Source organism: Musa acuminata, chromosome BXJ3-4 (genome assembly GCF_036884655.1).
Source record: "Musa acuminata AAA Group cultivar baxijiao chromosome BXJ3-4, Cavendish_Baxijiao_AAA, whole genome shotgun sequence".
Taxonomy (NCBI): Eukaryota; Viridiplantae; Streptophyta; class Magnoliopsida; order Zingiberales; family Musaceae; genus Musa; species Musa acuminata.
Window position 1 is genome coordinate 6,923,194 of NC_088352.1, and position 17,381 is coordinate 6,940,574.

At 38.0% G+C, this 17,381-nt stretch overlaps 2 protein-coding genes across 19 annotated transcripts; one reads left to right on the top strand and one right to left on the bottom strand.

The window, feature by feature from the left end:
- The first annotated feature begins 1,369 nt into the window (after nucleotides 1–1,369).
- Nucleotides 1,370–6,177, top strand: LOC103980988 (UPF0400 protein C337.03). The gene is made up of 7 exons (XM_009397548.3): nucleotides 1,370–1,855; nucleotides 2,274–2,521; nucleotides 4,003–4,161; nucleotides 4,262–4,418; nucleotides 4,525–4,667; nucleotides 4,768–4,803; nucleotides 5,250–6,177. Exons 1-7 carry the CDS (start codon nucleotides 1,780–1,782, stop codon nucleotides 6,048–6,050), a joined length of 1,620 nt encoding a protein of 539 aa, XP_009395823.2. The 5' UTR covers nucleotides 1,370–1,779; the 3' UTR covers nucleotides 6,051–6,177.
- Nucleotides 6,178–6,633: 456 nt separating this feature from the next.
- Nucleotides 6,634–17,003, bottom strand: LOC103980990 (UBP1-associated protein 2B). 18 transcript variants are annotated; one of them, XR_010496039.1, is made up of 8 exons: nucleotides 15,480–17,003; nucleotides 14,612–14,712; nucleotides 9,614–9,777; nucleotides 8,592–8,858; nucleotides 8,199–8,501; nucleotides 7,937–8,075; nucleotides 7,771–7,860; nucleotides 6,634–7,216 (listed from the first exon to the last, which is right to left on the bottom strand). XR_010496039.1 is itself a non-coding variant. In XM_009397550.3 (2 exons), the coding sequence occupies exon 1, from the start codon at nucleotides 16,938–16,940 to the stop codon at nucleotides 15,480–15,482; it is 1,461 nt and encodes a 486-aa protein (XP_009395825.2). In that variant the 5' UTR covers nucleotides 16,941–17,002; the 3' UTR covers nucleotides 15,027–15,362. The 18 variants fall into 18 exon arrangements, 1 of the variants encoding a protein (XP_009395825.2); XR_010496038.1 differs by having other exon boundaries at nucleotides 9,614–9,821; XR_010496037.1 differs by having other exon boundaries at nucleotides 9,614–14,209.
- Nucleotides 17,004–17,381: the final 378 nt, after the last annotated feature.

Below are 17,381 nucleotides of genomic sequence, written 5' to 3' on the forward strand. Positions count from 1 at the left end.
CCCCCCCCCCCCACCCTTGCAATTAGATTGACCCTAACATTGACAAAAGGTGCAAGAAAAAGCTTGACTCTAAGTGGAAGACTTCCTTATATGATTGACAGATGAAGTTTAATCCTGTGTTATACCTATCATATTATTTAGATTTGGTATAGGTTTAAGTTAACACTGGGTGATCATATATTTTTTTTATTTTTTTATTTTTTATTAATTATATATAGCATGTTTATGGCAAAAAAGTAGAATTAATTATTATAGAATAACAAATATTTCGCTAATGATTTTAATATACAAGTAGAGATGTGAATTTAATATATGGTGTCCATTGTTGGGGAACAATCCTTAATTATATAGTGATATTACTACCATATAAAACATGAGTAGTATTATGCACATTTACCATAAAAATTGTTACAATGGACAGACCTAAATTATATCATTCGATTAGGATCGAAAGAAACCAACATCTTAAAGAATAACTCATTAAAATTTCAATCTACGCAATGCAAAATCAATCCTATAAATCAAAAAATCATTCTCAAATCTCACGTAGTTCATATGTGAGATTTGTATGATTATATCAAAATTTAATTAATAGAAATTATCATTTTAGAAATTAATAATATTTTTTTAAGGAAAATAACAAATTCAACTCAAATTTTGATTCTCGACTTTCGTGTGAGTAGTATCATGATCTAAAATATGAGTATCATAAATGGATGAAAATTATGAAAGTTTTTTCATACTTCAAAATAATAACAACTTTTCCCATGAAATTTCTCAATAAAATAGATAATAAGCTGACTAATTTTCTCCACAAAATTAGATCGAAAAATCATCCGATAATATATACCCATGTAAAGCCAAAAATATTTTTGTGTATCCTTTTAATTTATCATTGATTGTTAGTGAGACTCTAATTTGTGTGTTTTTTTTTATGATTCATTATGATGCTAAAAATATATAAATTATTTTAGGATTTTATATTTCATATGAGTCTTTAACTCAAATAATTACTGGTAATCATGATGAAAAATGGTTAGACATATGTAAAAGGCCCTTATATTTGGAGATACATATTCTCCATGAAAGACATATATATATATATATATATATATATATATATATATATATTCCCTCCTTTTGTTGTTGATCATATTCCCTAATAATAAATTCCCTATTTTTCCAAGCGTGCTTTGAAGTGCGTACCTTACGATCAAAATCTGACGGTGGAGAAATACTGATCGAATGGGACCAAAAAGAGACCGTTTTGGGCGGCCGTTGATATGCTTGCCGATACCGATATAGACTCCGGTGCGCGTAGCGCTCTCCGTTATATTCCTCCCGTCCGTTCCTAAAATGGAAGATTATCGTTAAAAACGCGACCAAAGGGGAGAAGGCAAACGTTAGAGCAACCCCCAAACCCTAGCTAGGATCTGTCTCCGCGTCCCATTCCCCCCACTTCTTCCGATCTAACGCGGGCGGGCTCGACAGTGCCGGAGACCAGACGCGGTTTCGCATTCGATCCGGCCTCCTCTTAGGGTTTATTTTGCTTTCTACTGGTGATGATTTTGTTTGTTCGGGTCCCGTAATCGAACTTGCTCCGGAAAATTTCTCCTATTTGTTGTTCTTAGTAGCTCAATTGGGCGAGTTCGTTGTGTTTAAGACTCAAGGTGGAATCTTGTGGCCTTTCCGGTGCTCGAGTTTGCAGATATTTCTAGGGTTTCTACTGATCCGAAGTGTTGGTGGGGGTTTCTCGGTGGGATAGACGGAAGGGGTGGGATGAATAGTGTTTTCCATGAGCAGATACTGGCGGATAAGCTTTCGAAGCTCAACAGCACTCAGCAATGTATCGAGAGTATCCTTTCCAATCGGTTTCATGCATATTTTAGTCAATTTAATATGCTTGTCTCCTGGCATCTTCAAAAGTAGGTGTAGCTTTTCTTCGCTGTGCATAAAGCAGGAAAATTGGATGGATTGCTGTTCTTGTCAGTCATGAACTTGTGGTGTTTCAAAACATTTATTTTTTGTGGCTTCAGTGCCCTATCACTAATGCGGAGTACAATTTTCTATTTGAGCTGATCTTTTAGCTTCTGGTTCGTGGATCTTGATTTTCCATCTTACCGCAGGCGAGAAGTTGCATTTTAGTAGTTACTGTGACAATATTTATCTTTTTCTGATGGCTCATATTTGGTTGATCTTTTGTGGTCTTCCCCTTATGTTTGGCTGGTGATTACAACAACTGAATGTGATACCTTAACTTGGTTCATTCATAGCTTTGTCGCATTGGTGTATTTTTCACCGAAAGCATGCAGAACAGGTTATCCAAACTTGGGATAAGCAATTCCATGGTTCACAAAAGGAACAGAAGGTTCCTTTTCTATATCTTGCCAATGATATCTTACAGAACAGCAAGCGTACTGGAACTGAATTTGTCAGTGAATTTTGGAAGGTTCTTCCAGCAGCACTTAAGGATGTTCTTGAGAATGGTGATGAACATGGGAAGAATGTTGTCTCCCGACTGGTTCGTCCTATTTACTGATTTGGTTACATACTTGTTATGATTGTTCTTTTAAGATTTCTTTTTCTCATTTGCACAGCTTGTCATCCTTTCAAATGAAGAATTATATCTCCTCGATAATATGCCACCTTCCATTATCTTCGTTTGCAAAGTTGTGATGTAGTGTTTCTTGCTGCACCTAGTGAAGAAAGGAACACCTGAACGAACATGCTTACAATCTTCATGTTATAGACTAGTCAAGGCATGTTGGGCTTTCTTGTATATCTATATGATATCTCTCTGTCTCATTTTTCTAGGGGAGCACTAGTAGCAGAAGCCTTGAATGATGACTGTTTTCTTCCTGATGAATTGCCTTTTTATGCTTACTGTTCCCATGCTGATTCTTTAAAGTGGCTGCTAGTCTTTGATGAACACAGATGTAAAAAGAAATAAAAATATATATAATAGATTATGAAGACTGACAGTATCGAAAGTTATATCCAGCGAACTGAACTCAAAAGAGTAGCCCAGTGACATCACAGTAATTATGGAACTTGCTTACAGGCTGTTCTGCATCTGCTGTCGCAGATTGTGGTAGAATGCATTACCCATATTCGTTTAAGCATTTCCATTTCTCCACATAATCACCTATTTTTGCCCAATATGCTGTCAAGTGTCTCGAACAGTTTTTTTGAATGCTGGTATATAAAGCTTAATGTAGTAGACATATTCATCTGCTCAAGACCTGCTATTCCATTGGTGGAGTTAATTGCATATTGTCCATATGATGATTGTTTGTTGAACACTCAAATCCTAGTTTATTTAATTTCCTTTGACTTCTTCTATTTGTCTATACACCTGACAAGAAGATAATTGTATTGTAGTCAACCTTCTAGTTCATTGCTATCCGCGATGTGTTCAATTAATGTGTTGATTGTTTGTGCCGATGTCTCTTTTTCTATATAAGCCCATGCATTTTAACTAGATAGGTACATGCATTTGTTTACGTTGATTGTGTTATTGATCAAGCATCTTATGTAGTTCACTTATTAGTTCATGAGGTTCTCCTTAAAAGGCAAGGTACACTTTCTTCACCTATACTACCAAAGATAGTGCTTTTTCAAGAGCTTTGCCATGAAACATAAATGCTGAAACTTTAGAAGTAGCAATTTTGCCTAGCTTGGCCATTTACTAGCCATCCTTGTAATTTTAACAGTGACCTGAAACATCTGAAACTGATAAAAGTATATGGCATATGCTTTGTTTTCTGTAAACTTTTATCATTGAGACACTATGGTAGTGAAATTGTCATCATTACATAGTCAGAAAATTTATAGCTTGGGCCACTGATGGACCTTATATATGAACTAACAAAGAATTTAATGTTGTAAACATATGACGAATGTCATGAATTTCTGCATTTCTAAAGGTGGAATTTAAAGTATGTTAAGATTGCCAAATTGAATGTTGCTACTGATGCATGGCTGGATCATTAATTACTATAGGTTGATATATGGGAGCAAAGAAGAGTGTTCGGGTCACGTGCACGCGGCCTGAAAGAATTGATGCTTGGAAGTGAACCTCCACCTACCTTGGAATTGAACAAAAAACGCTCACGTAGTTCTGTCAAAATCATAAGGAGAGACTCACGATCTGTAAAGATAGTAAGATCAAAGTCCTTTGTATTCTATATTGTAAGTATTTTTATGTACATGATACAAATTGAGAAGAAAATGGCTAAATATGCAATTGTTATGATACCAGAAATTATCTGTAGGAGGGACAGCAGAAAAAATTGTAACTGCACTGCACAATGTACTCAGTGAACACTCCAGTGAGGAGTTGGACTTGAACAAATGCAAGGCTGCTGTCAGGCATGTTGGAAAATTGGAAAAGGATGTCGAAAGTGCCTGTAATCATGGTAAATAATTGCTAATGGTCATGCATGCAAAGTTTCCCTTATTTGGTCCCTTCACAATTACATTATATTGATTCTCTTGAGACCATTTGTTTAAATTTTGCTTCAGAGGGAGATCCTCGCAGGGAGTCATTGGCAAATGAGTTACAGGTGGAAGAGGCAACATTGAACGAATGTGTTGAGAAGCTTAAGCTAATTGAAGCAAATCGTGCAGCCCTTGTGACTCACTTAAAAGAAGCACTATCGGAACAGGTTTGTGAGTATTCAAATAGGAACTTTGTCAATTATGCTTGTCTATTGAGAAAAGGACCTGCTTTTGAATTTTGTTTGTTGGTTTGTGAATTTCGTTCAGGAATCTGACTTGGAGAATGTTCGCACACAGCTACAGGTGTGTAATGTGGTTTTACTTTCTTGAATTTCTTGAAAAAGAAATGATAGGAATACCATGTTCTGCTGTAATTTATGGTCATTGTTTACTTGTCAATGTTGTTGATGATGTGTGTTTGTTTAAATGTTGGGTTGCATTTCTGAGCCAACATAGTGTACAGGTGATATGGTCTTTGCTTGTGGTCATTTGCAATAGGGTCATCACACAATAAAATTCTCAATTAATCTTCTTGTAGCCTGCAAAACATCAGATGGTTTCTTTGCAGTAGTGAAATTGTGGATAGCATGGAGCTAGACCTTCCCTTTACAACAATTCATCCATGGCTAGTAGGAATAGTGATGATTCATGGAAACCTGCTCTTGCAAATGTTGTTGCACATGCTCCACTCTTGTTTAGTTGCACTTCTAGCTTTAGTTGCACTGATGAAAATATCTGTCCAATGACAGCTAGCCCAAGCCATGGTTGACGAGGCTGCCAACATGCAGAGGAGGCTTAACAATGAGCCAGTTGTGATGACGACCAAACCACCATCCACAACGGAACCACGAAAGCCAGTTTTGAATAGTCCACCAGACAAAGATCCAAAGAAGACTGCTGCTGCAATTGCTGCGGAGGTCGCCGATAAGCTTGCAGCTTCAACTCATTCCCAGCAAATCATGACCTCGGTTCTTTCCACCTTTGCTGCAGAGGAGGCCAAGAATGCAGGTCTGGCTGCATCAACTACTACTACATCTAATTCCTTTTCTGCAGCCCCACCAGATAGGAGGATAAAAGCCGAGAAGCCCTTGCCAATTTCCGATACCACTGCCACTGCCTTCATACCTGTTCAACCGATTGTTGTTCCAACGCCCCATCAGGCTCAAGCGGTTTTGTTGCAGCAGAATCCTGTACAAAGCCAAGCTTCGGCACCACAGACACAGTACAGTATGTACCCAGTTTCAACACAACAGTACCTGCAACACCCTGGAGGTGTCATGATTGGACTACCCTACACCTACAGTGCCCTACCTCCACCACCACCACCTCAACCTCAGATGATAAATATGGGAAGGCCATCACCTTCAGCTCAGCAACAACAGCCGATGGCTTTGATTCAACAGCCACCACCTCCACCACCACTGACCATGAACCAGCCAATGCAGATAACTCAACAGCCACCCAAGTTTGCACTTCAACAGCCAGCACCCCCTAGTTATAGGCCCTTGCAACAGCCTGGCATAACATTTTACCATGCTCAAACACAATAACCCGAGCCCAAATTCTATTTGTGATGTACACACTTCCTAATTACCACAGCTAATTTATTGTACTGTTTCTTGTGGAATGATTTTGCTAGATGAGCTTAATGTAGAGGTGGGATCTTTTCCTGTGTCATATCTCATTACAGAATAGTCGGTATGTGAAATAAACATTTTGCAGTTCTCTTTCAGAAAAGAAAGTTACAGTGACGTAGTTGCCGTGGTACGTCAATATCAGGATGGGCAAAGCACAGGTTTCGTGAACAAATCCGGCAATTGTCCGAAGTGTTTCGTGTTTGGCATGTATTCATTTTCCAGTTTACCTTCAGAAGCATTTGCTTGTTTCATGATCAGCCGAAATATAGGCTTCTGGGATTGTTTTACGATCGGAATGAACCCGCGTTGTGCAAATGAGAATTCGTGATTTGGTGCCTGTGAATAATTAATTATTCTTACTAACATGTGACTGGGAAAAGCTAATATAGTCTTTGTGGATATGTAATTAAGGCATTACCTGCCTTACAAGTTGATGGCTAGCAAACATTTCAGCTTTGCCTAGAACATCATCTTCTTCATCTTGCTCGTGGTACCAGGCTAGAAATCTCTCGCCAGCTTAGTACCAATATTTGCCAATCTGGACATGGTAATCACAAGGCTTCTCATGAAGTTCTAGAGATTTGAGGGAACAGCCTCAAGCACATGAGATTTCAGCTGAATTCTCAATGAAACAGACCCCGACACCAATAATGTAAACGACTGATGCTGAAAACGACTCTTTGAGGAAGCAAAATCTGAAAGCTGCCTGTGTTGCATCTTTTTCTTCCTTTAGTGAACTAAAACCTCGCTCCACTGAAGAATACAGTACCTTTTATGTATGCTGTCCTGGCATCAGAAATGAGTTCTAACAAAAATCCAACTGGAGTGTTGTTCTACAGATGATCCATATTACTGCTTTACCAAAATGTCAGTGCTCACAAGATCTAACTGTAAGCCAGGCTCCCTGGGTTTGCACAGCTAATGTAGTTTTTTTCGTGTCAGTTGAGTTGCAGTAGCTTCTTCTGTCTTCGACTCCTAAAATATGACAGTTCAATTTTTCATATCCTTTAAAACTTGCTGCAGCTCAGGTTGGGGAAGACATTTGGACAGCTGGGCTTCATATGGTGATATATTGTGTCCTGCAGCAGTTGTTACTCGGAAGATGATGAAAGATGCCAACAATATCACACTTGCTTAATGAATTTAGTTTTTTAATTTTTTTTATGAAATTATGAGGAGTATATAGCTCTTTTTTGTCAAAACCACAGAGACTCCCTTTTGGACAATATTGTTCTTTGGCAAGTGAAATTTCATATGACGTCCAGCCTAGTGACATGGGTGAGATTTCGGTTTATGCTTGAGAGAAAAGGAAAGAAAAATAATGTACAAAAGTTCCTTCTGGTTTCTGACAATTTCCTTAAAAAGCCTACGGCTAATAGGGAACATGAGAAGGTCGACTACTAAACAAGTTTGCATCCTCACCGCGAACATATAAAGTATAATTTCAGCATGCACAAATGCAGCATTAGCAGAATGGAAAACACTAGTTACGCTGATGCAGTTTAGAGGCACGGTTGTGTAACCGTTATTCACCCCCATGGTATCTTAGTAGGCCTGATCATTAACTAAAACATGATGCTGTAAATAAGATAGCACTTTGTAAACAAATTGCAGCCTTTCAGTACATTTTTACCTGGTTGATCAAACACAATGAGCTGCTGCTGCTAAGCAATGATTCCCCAAGTGGACAACTTTTTTTACATGCCAAGTTCTCTGTAAAAGACTATCAAACAAAAACTTGTTAATCAAAATATCCTTTACCGAAGTTTTTTGTGGTGAATTGGAAATTTATCTTGAACCTTTAAGCAAGAGGTTTCAGCTCAAGGATTGGTGGTAACATAGATCAGTTGGCGGCTTATATTGTGGAAACAACTGTCATCAATGGAGTGCTTGCCTCACAGATCGCTTGATAAGGAGGCTTGCACCAGGGGTTACCTGCTGTCACCATACATGTTTGTGTTAGCTGCTATGTTTACAACATATCAAAAGAAAACAATTCTTTGCAAGGCAACAAGCTACAAAACTCAAACTCGACATGGACAGGTCAAAGGTTTGCCTTACTGGTCCAAACCGATGTGACAGCCACTCGACAACAAGGTAAGTGCCACCCCATGCCGATGTGCCAAGTGTCACCATGACAGGGCGTGCCGATGACACAAAAAAAAAGACCAAAAATTGCTCTAAAATTATCTGAAAAAAAAAAAATTAGATTAGGGTTTTTAAGTTGGAAATAAATATAAATTTAGTATAATTTCATCAAAAATATTCTAAATTATGAAAAAATAGTGGTACATATCTTTTTTGAGCTTTGAGGAGTAGCTTTGTGGCAGATTTCAGACCATCCTTCTGTTGATATTGAATTATCTAAAAAGAAATGATTTGAATTGTTAGATTATGAGTAAACTTTAAGATTCAAATGAATCAAATAATAAATGAATCGATCAATGGATATACCTGGTTCTACCACAAAAAAAAACGATAGGATTCCTCGAGTAGGGGATTGACTCTCTAACGTTGCCATCGTCATCGGTTGAGGCACTGTTGTCCACGTCGCTGCCACATCTATGGACTAAGCAGGTTGCTGAATGCGATTGAGAAGTTGTCTCGTCGCCCAACTCAATTCTTTCCAACGGATGAATTGAGGTAGTAGAAAGGGTTTAAAAACCCTTAAATATGGTTCAAACGATCAAATGGACCGTTTGAATTCAACAAATTCTAACCCTTCATCGATAACAAACCCGTCAAGAAGATAAAAGGAACGATGAGTACTTTCAATCCGTAGGCCAAAAGATAAAGTACAATTTTTTTTAAATATTAAAGAAATCAACGATGAGTACTTTCAATCCGTAGTGCTTTGGATTCATCTAAGAGCACCTATTTATATTGGCCAAAAGATAAAGTATAATTTTTTTAAAATAATGAAGAAATCAACCATAGCCCAATAGATCTCCTTACCCTCATTTATTTATCTTAATTTAAATCCTTAACTTTTGTTTCATCTAATCCTAACTATTCGGAAAAAAATAAATTTTTTCTTTAGCCAAAGCTTTAGTAAAAATATCGACAAATTGATCTTCGATATTACAGTAGTTCATTTGAATTTCTTCTTTATCAACTGGTTTACAAATGAAATGATGTCAAACTTCGATGTGTTTGGTATGCCCGTCGAAGATAGGATTTTTCGTCATTGCAATAGTTGACTTGTTGTCGTAGTAGATTTTAATTCGTCCATCTTGCTTTTTTTCGTCATTGAATTAATCTTATCACACCCTTTTGATTCAAAATAGTTGAGATTAGATGAAACAAAATATAAGAATTTAGATTAAGATAAATAGATGAGAGTAAACAGATCTATTAGGCTACGGTGGATTTCTTCATTATTTAAAAAAACTTATACTCTATCTTTTGGCTAATATAAATAAGTGTTCTTGTATGAATCCAAAGCACTACAAAAACATTAAAAGTTTCTTTGTTACCTTCATTGGAGTTCCTCTGACTCTCATTTGATTGACCTCGTCCCCTTCCTCGAGCATCAGATCGTCCATAGCCTCTACCATTTTGATCTCTCCCTTGAGATTTGATTTCTGAATTTTTCTTTTGATCCTTCTAATCTATCTTCATTTGAAGAACATGTTTTCATCTGAAGATATGTTCACTTTTTGTTCATGAACTAAAAGCGAGCCCCTTAATTCATCAAAAAACAATATACTTATATCTTTAGCTTCTTATATAGTAGTAGAAATTATATCAAATTTTGGAGATAAACTCCATAAAACTTTTTTTATAACTGTTTGATCTTTAGGTTCTCACCATAAGACCTCATTTGGTTCACAATAGAAGAGACTTTAAAAACAAAAACCAACAATAGATTTAGAATCTTTCATCATAAGAGTTTTGAATTCACGTCAAAGAATTTAAAGCTTTGAAGTTTTTACCTTATCTATACCTCCAAACACACTTTAATGGTTTTCAAGCTTCAGTTGATGTTGATGCCAACATCAACAGACTTACGGGCAATATAGAGTATATACTGAGTGAAACGATCAAAATTCGACCGTTATAGACTAGTACAAGTTAATAACGATTGAATTTCGTTCGTACCGCCCGATAGAGACCACAAATCGCTCGATAAAAGGCCCCCTATTATGGACCGCCCGTTACAAGGCAGTCTACGTGTTAATCCCCTATCAAACTGGTCTATACCGCCTATACCACCTGATACAGGTCGACACGACGAACCTTGGACAAGTCTACAACTTACAAAAAGTACCTTGATATTCTCTCGAGCTATGATGCAACAAACTTGAATTTCCAATTGATTTTGTTTTGTTTGTACAAATAGCATAATTGACAACAAATTTTTTAACATCTACAATTAACTAATTCGGTGGTATTCCTGGTAGAGCTTCCCAGAGTGCTATCGTGTAACATCGGACTTCCCCCTACAAGTATTTGTGATGTCTGATTTCTCAGATAGGCTCAAGAGTGGTGATTGGTGACTTCTCACTGCCAAGGTTGCCAATCACTGGGAAAGCTAGCACTATTATCTCTTTCCTCTAGTTGCACAAGGGAAAGAGGCTGATCTGACTATTCCATCACAAAACCCATCAGATCAGGGACATGAGAAGTCCATATAAATATATCACTATCCCAAAGTAGTGAAACCTCATACCTTACTTTGACATGGCAGAAATTATCTTAATATTCCTAAAACTGCTTACAATGACCAAGTTATGGGGGATCATCTTCCAGATTACTTTCCTAGTTAAACATGCTACATCTAACAATATCAAACAAAACAGCATCATAACTAGTGAATAAGATTGTGATGAAATAATCAAGGTCAATAGATTCCAAACCAGCCCAAAAAGTTTTTTATTCTCTAATGAACATTCAAAAATGACAAAACACACAAAACACAAGATGGTAAAAAGACTGAAATATCATACATCACATATGGCAAACTGATGGTTGCAACATTAAGGCGCATGAAAACCATTATATTAACAGCAACAAAGACTTTGAAAGTGAAATAATTCGATTATTTTATTTCTGGTATGCACTTCATTTGGAATTCAAAATTTATTCAGTCATGAGTTCTTCCAGAAGACCTCAATTCTTTAAGATCCTATCAAACAATTTATGTCAGCTGAAATCTCCTATCCAAATCTTACATGGATCACCTGCAAGAGGCCTTTTTCTATCCTATTTTATCATAGATGGAAAATTGTCAGGGTACCACAACAGTTTCTAGACACAAGTTAGCATCTAAAAAGAAAACTTATAGCCAAATTATCAAACTAAGATTTTGTAATACCCTAATTTTAAATAGGGTATATATTATAATCTCACTTCATAAGTGGAGCCTAGAGTTAGGAGTAACTCTCTCCCCTTTATTTGCAGCCATCATCCCCCTCCCTAATCATTAGGGAGAGGGCAACTATCGAGAAGGAGAAGATGATGACATTTGGAAATCACCTATAGAAGACAAAGATAGAGATATGAATCTTTGGTTGTTGCTATCTTCTCTAGATATCGTGATATAGGAATCCGAATCCTTGGCTTTCCCTATCATCTCTAAATGTTATAATATAGGGACCGTTCTTTCCTCTCCTTGTTATCACTTGATGTTAATCTTCTTCTTTTTTATGGATATTTATATTGCATTGATCAATATGAATATCTTCCACAAATGAATTAATATTATTATTTAGTATCATAGTATTCACAGTTCCACATAAACATATCAGCCCTCGAATATTACAACCATATCCATAGGCTTTATTGATCAATCCTCCAGTATTATAAATTAGATCTCAAGAAAATATAGATCATCACTAACATAATTTGGATCAATTTCCAATATTTAACAATTCTTTATAATTAAATTGATATTTAATTCATGTGAATAAGTTTAGTGCTTAACATAAACCTTTCTATCAAGCAAATCAAATTGTCATGTCAAACTTATAAGGATTATAATAACTTCTACACATGACTACATACGATAGAAACTAAGATTAATAAGAGTTACCTCACCAACCGCAGAAACACTTGGACTAATAAACAAAATTGATGCAAATATCTTATGTTCAAAATCCTTTCCAACATAGATTTAGTTTTAACAAATAAATAGGTTCATGCGTTAATCGGATGACTTGTGTCCACTATGACTCTAAATAATAATATTGATTCATTCGTAGAAGATATTATAATCAGTCAAAGCAACATAAGCATCAATAAATTGAAGAAAAAAATAAAAGATTAACATCAAGGAGATAGCAATGAGAGAAGAAGAGGGCCCCTCCATCATAACATCTAAAGATAAGGAAAAGTCAAGAATTTGGATCCCTACATCATAACATCTAAAGCTAATGAAAAGTCAAGAATTTGGATCCCTACATCATAACATCCAAAGAAGATAGAGAGAGTCAAATATTTGAATGTCTACCTCTATCTTTTGTAGGTGATGCCCTAACATCATCCTCCCCTCGATAACTTTTTATCATGATTAGGGTGGGAAGATGATGACTACATATAAAGAGAAGTGGGGTTAATCCTAACTCTGACTTCCACTTATGAAGTGATAATACAAAATTGCCCCTATTAAAATTAGGGCGTTACAACTCTAGCATCTTTATATATGATAATTAAAACTACTTATCACTCCTACCAACTGAATAATGTGCCACCATCTAATGCTACATTTCCCTCCCGTCGTCATTAAAATCTCATATTGCTTGAGAAGGTAAACATGGCTACATGATAGACAGGACATGGTTCGAAAAACTGGTCAGACCAATCTGTACCGACTATATTTAAAAACCACACAATTTTGCTTGGTCAGTTTGCAACTGGATTTTTTTTTTTTTTGGCAGATAGTGACAACTGTCTTTTTAGTTTATTTTCCTACCACACTCCTCTCTATCCCAATTGTCTTTTTAGTTTATTTTCCTCCCACACTCCTCTCTCTCGCCTTACAGTATGTTCCCTTGTGTCGTTCACTACCTTGCTACCGCCACTTCTTCATCTCTGGTATCTTCGCCTCATCCTCTCTTCTTCTCCTACTTCACTCATCCTCCTTTATTTCCAAAAGGAGATGCAAGAGATTGAAATGACTGTACCAAAAGTAGAAGAATGATGCCAGTTGACTAAGGATTTTCATATCACTAAATATGTTGTTACATATGGCTTTCATTATTGTTGTTATCATTTTTCAGGCAACTTTACTTTAAAGTTGCATCAGGTATATGCATGCTTGTAACATACTTCTAATTTGTTGGTGCTTTTGAGTTACTGCAATTGAGGTTTAGAAATGTGACAAATGTTTGTGTCACTATATTTTTTGAGACTTCATATCGTTTATTCTAAGGAAGCTTTGTTTTATTTCTAAATTTCATAGATAAGTTATGTTAGAAAAATAATTTGGAGAGCAAACACGCCTGGCTGGAATCTTCTTGACATATAGATGTTAGCCTCAATAGTGACAGTATGTATCTTTTTTATCCATAGGCCTCCTTCCCTCTTATTCTTAATTTCTTTAATGTTCTCTTACATTTCTATTTCTATACCTCTTCATTCATCATGATTGGCATAAAGACAATAATTATTTCTTCTAACTAAAATGCCTAGCAATGATCAGCGCAGCCTTCAGATCTATGAATGGCGTCAAGATAAAAGACTGAAAAAAAAAAAGTTAAAATATTGAGAAGTGGCACAAATTTTTTAGCTTTTCAGTCAACTCAAACAATAATAAAAACAATAACAATAACTAAAAGACAACCCTTCGCTATGATCACAACCTGCAGCCAGAAGATTTGTGCAAATTATGATGCTTTAATTCAGCATGCAACATGATAGGTCTCTACCATCAAGTAGAACTTACAACTATTTGGTGGTCATTGCAGCTAGCAAACTAAAACAAACCAACTTAAAGATTCTTTCATGGCACATAACAGTTAAGAGACATGTGACTGTGAATCTAGTAATCTCAAGTTTCAGGAAGCATGGGCACATATTCTGTTGGAAGAAGCTACATGACCTCCACATAGAAAAAGAACGCTTACAGTAACCTAACAAAGAAAATATAGAATGTTATTAATATTACTGAGACTCTTGTGACATTTCAAAAAAAAATTTCAGAAAATAGAACCCAAACATATTGTTTGAGTTTCCTTCAGTGCTAAAAAAGTTGCAATAGTAAGCATATTATCTATATGTCTATGTGGTGAAAGCATGTCAACTTAAAATAATCTATGTCCCAATAATATAAGCTTATTAATTTAAAATGATCCCAATAATATAAATCATCTATCCTGATTGACTTAATTGCATTTCTGTAGAGCAAATCAATATTCAAATGCTTAAAAAAATTAATAGAAAGGACATACCAAAGGTAAAACAAATATTTTAACAGAATAAAATAAAATTACTACACAAGCATGACTATGGAATCAACAACACAAGAGATCTACCTTACAGCTTAAGGATGTAGGAAAAGCATGTTGCGCATCCACAACAGCCTCATCATTGTACATGGTCAAAGATCAAATGAGGACACGTCCCATTCTCGAACCTATTGATTTTTGAAAATGTAAACGCCAGCAAGAAACTAGAAGGCAATGCTGTACCAAACCTCAATCGACGACCTATTTAAAGAAACAAAAATACAGTCTAGATGTTTAAAAGAACCATCTAAATCAATCCCGAGTCAAGTTCAAGGTAAAGAGTGCATCTAACAATATAAACTAGTAATGGCAACTCCATCAAAACTTCACTCCTTAAGTAGGATTCTAAGATCCAAAATAAACACGTCCAAGACATAAAAATCTGAAAGCAAAAGCAACGCAGAATGTTAGCAACAGCAGCATAGTCTACAATCATCACACCTCAGAGAAGTTATGAATAACTCATTAAGCTCCAAAGAAAACCAATCCCTGAAGCCCACAGATCCAAACTGGCAATCCATAAAGAGAGGAACATTTTTCAAACAACATCAACCACTACAAGAAACAGAGGACCTGAGTTCCAGTGAGAGGAGAAATATTAAAATGAAAGATGAATCCAAAATCCGTACATCCATAAACAACAAGAAAACTAGATAAGCAGTTCCACTGTTTGAACAACTGTTGCATTGGAAGCCTTTCTCGGATATCCAGCGCCAATAGATACTGAAAAGTCATGCGATCTTTAAACAACATGAATAACCACGATCTCGGTGCGAAGCTAGAACAGAGGGAAAACCAATTAGCAAGAAAATCCAACAGCAGGAGATGAGAATAAAAAAAAATTAGTTCCTTAGACTAAGATCAGCAATACAAGTGAAATAAATACATTGTATACCTAAAGTGGACCGTATCCACCCATTGGTCCAGTTGGTGGCCTTGACATTGAACCTGGCGCTGTAGGGTAAGAGCTAACACCTCCTGCTCCTCCTTGTTGAGCAGTTGGATGAGTGCCCTGAAGACCTGGAGGCCCTTGAAACCCTGGCGAGCCTTGAAAACCCGTATGCCCCTGAAACCCTGAAGCCACCTGATACCCAGCACTTCCCATTCCATAGCTGGCCATCTGTGCTGTCTGGGGTACGGCTGAAGGAGGTACAGCTTGCTGGGTCCCCGTTGCACCAAATGCAGCAGCAAAAGCAGGATTCAGTGAAGCAAGCATGGCCGGCGTAACTCCAAAAGCTGCTGGATTCTGCCCAGCTGTCGCTAATAGTGTTAGCAACGCAACATTTGGCTGCATTCCCTGTCCAAAGGCTTGTCCTCCCCCCAGGCCAAGAAGCCCCTGTCCCAACATCGCAGCTTGTTGTGCTAACCCGATATCTGATGGTGGCAATGCATAACCAGGCCCATTGAGAGTTACTGTGCTCGGCACCACATTGGGAGAAGCTGCTGTGTTCTGAACCAGTGCACCCTTACTCTTATTATCAGTGGCCTTCTGACAGTGGAGCAGGTGGCCTTCAAAATTCTTGCTCGGCTCCTCGAGGGCTCTCAGGGCGCCCTCCACCGTCTTATAGACAAAAAGGGCATACCCTTTTGGCTTCCCGGTGTGTCGATCAAAGCCGATGGGGCCCTCCTCGATCTCACCGTACTGGGAGAAGAAGGCGAGGAGGCGGCCACCATCAATGTCGGAATGGACGTTCCCCACGTAGATCTTCCTCGAGATGTTGTCCTGATGCGATGCGGGACCAGGGCCAGGGTTAGGGTTAGGGTTTTGGTGGTGTTGCGACGCGGAATTGTGGTGGTGGAGGGAAGCGGAGGGGCCGGCGGAAGCGAGCTGGCAGGAGGTCATGCGGTTGTCGATGAGCTTCTGGGGACGGCGGAGAGCGCGGCGGGCGGAGCTTCGGTGGCGGAAGAGAACGAAGCCGTAGCCCTTGGATCGGCCGCTGGCCTTGTCGACGATCACGCGGCAATCGTCGATGTCGCCGTAGCGGACGAAGGCGGCGCGGAGGCCCTCAGCGGTGGTGTCCCAGCCGAGGCCGTGAACAAAGAGCTTGCGGTGGACCGGGTCGAGGTCGGCGACGCGGCGGATCTCGGCGAGGGCTGCAGGGTCGGAGGCTGCAGCGAAGCGGAGGAGGCCGACGAGACGGTCCCTGGAGATCGGCTCCAGGAGATTCCCCACGTCGTCGTCATCGTCGTCCTGGTCGCTTTCGCTGCCTCTGCCGCCGTCCTCGTCGTCAGAGGCCGGCGCCTGGGTGTAGACGACGGGCTGCTGGTGGAGTTGGGGGAGGGGATTATCGGCATGGTTTGGGGCGGCGGGGAGGAGATCGTCCTCTTGGTCGACCTTCCGCTTCTTGGTCGCCATGGACGCGGAATGCGAATTGTCTTAGGGTTCGGCTGCCCCTTTCAGGCTTTAAAGCGACCGAGAGAAAATGATATGTTAGCCGAAGCTTCTGTTTTATACAACAAACAAACGTTTTTCGTTTCCAGAAACAATTAAAAACACAGAAAAACTGATGCCGATGGACGGCAACACTTCACGAGGCGTTTGAAGTTGTTATTTTTATTCTAAAAAATATAAAAATATTTGTTCTTCTTCAGAAAATCTGATAGTCACTTATTTCTATATGATACAATTAGTTAGTCAATCTAACATAGCGAAAATGATCCAACCTGACTCGTTTTTAATTTTTTTTATCCCATAAAAAGATTTTTTTTTTAGAGTATGTAATATATGAGTTACAATTAGAGGAGCATAAAAATATTTATTATTAGTGTAATGTCTTTTTGGAGAATCCGTTTTTTT

What these genes read in the sequence shown, in the direction of transcription:
- LOC103980988 (XM_009397548.3), top strand. Translation starts at nt 1,780, where the DNA reads ATGAATAGTGTTTTCCATGAGCAGATACTGGCGGATAAGCTTTCGAAG. An exon ending in AGAATGTTGTCTCCCGACTG is followed by an intron (nt 2,522 to 4,002) that starts GTTCGTCCTATT and finishes TAATTACTATAG; the next exon opens with GTTGATATATGGGAGCAAAG. An exon ending in ATGTTCGCACACAGCTACAG is followed by an intron (nt 4,804 to 5,249) that starts GTGTGTAATGTG and finishes GTCCAATGACAG; the next exon opens with CTAGCCCAAGCCATGGTTGA.
- LOC103980990 (XM_009397550.3), bottom strand. Translation starts at nt 16,940, where the DNA reads ATGGCGACCAAGAAGCGGAAGGTCGACCAAGAGGACGATCTCCTCCCC.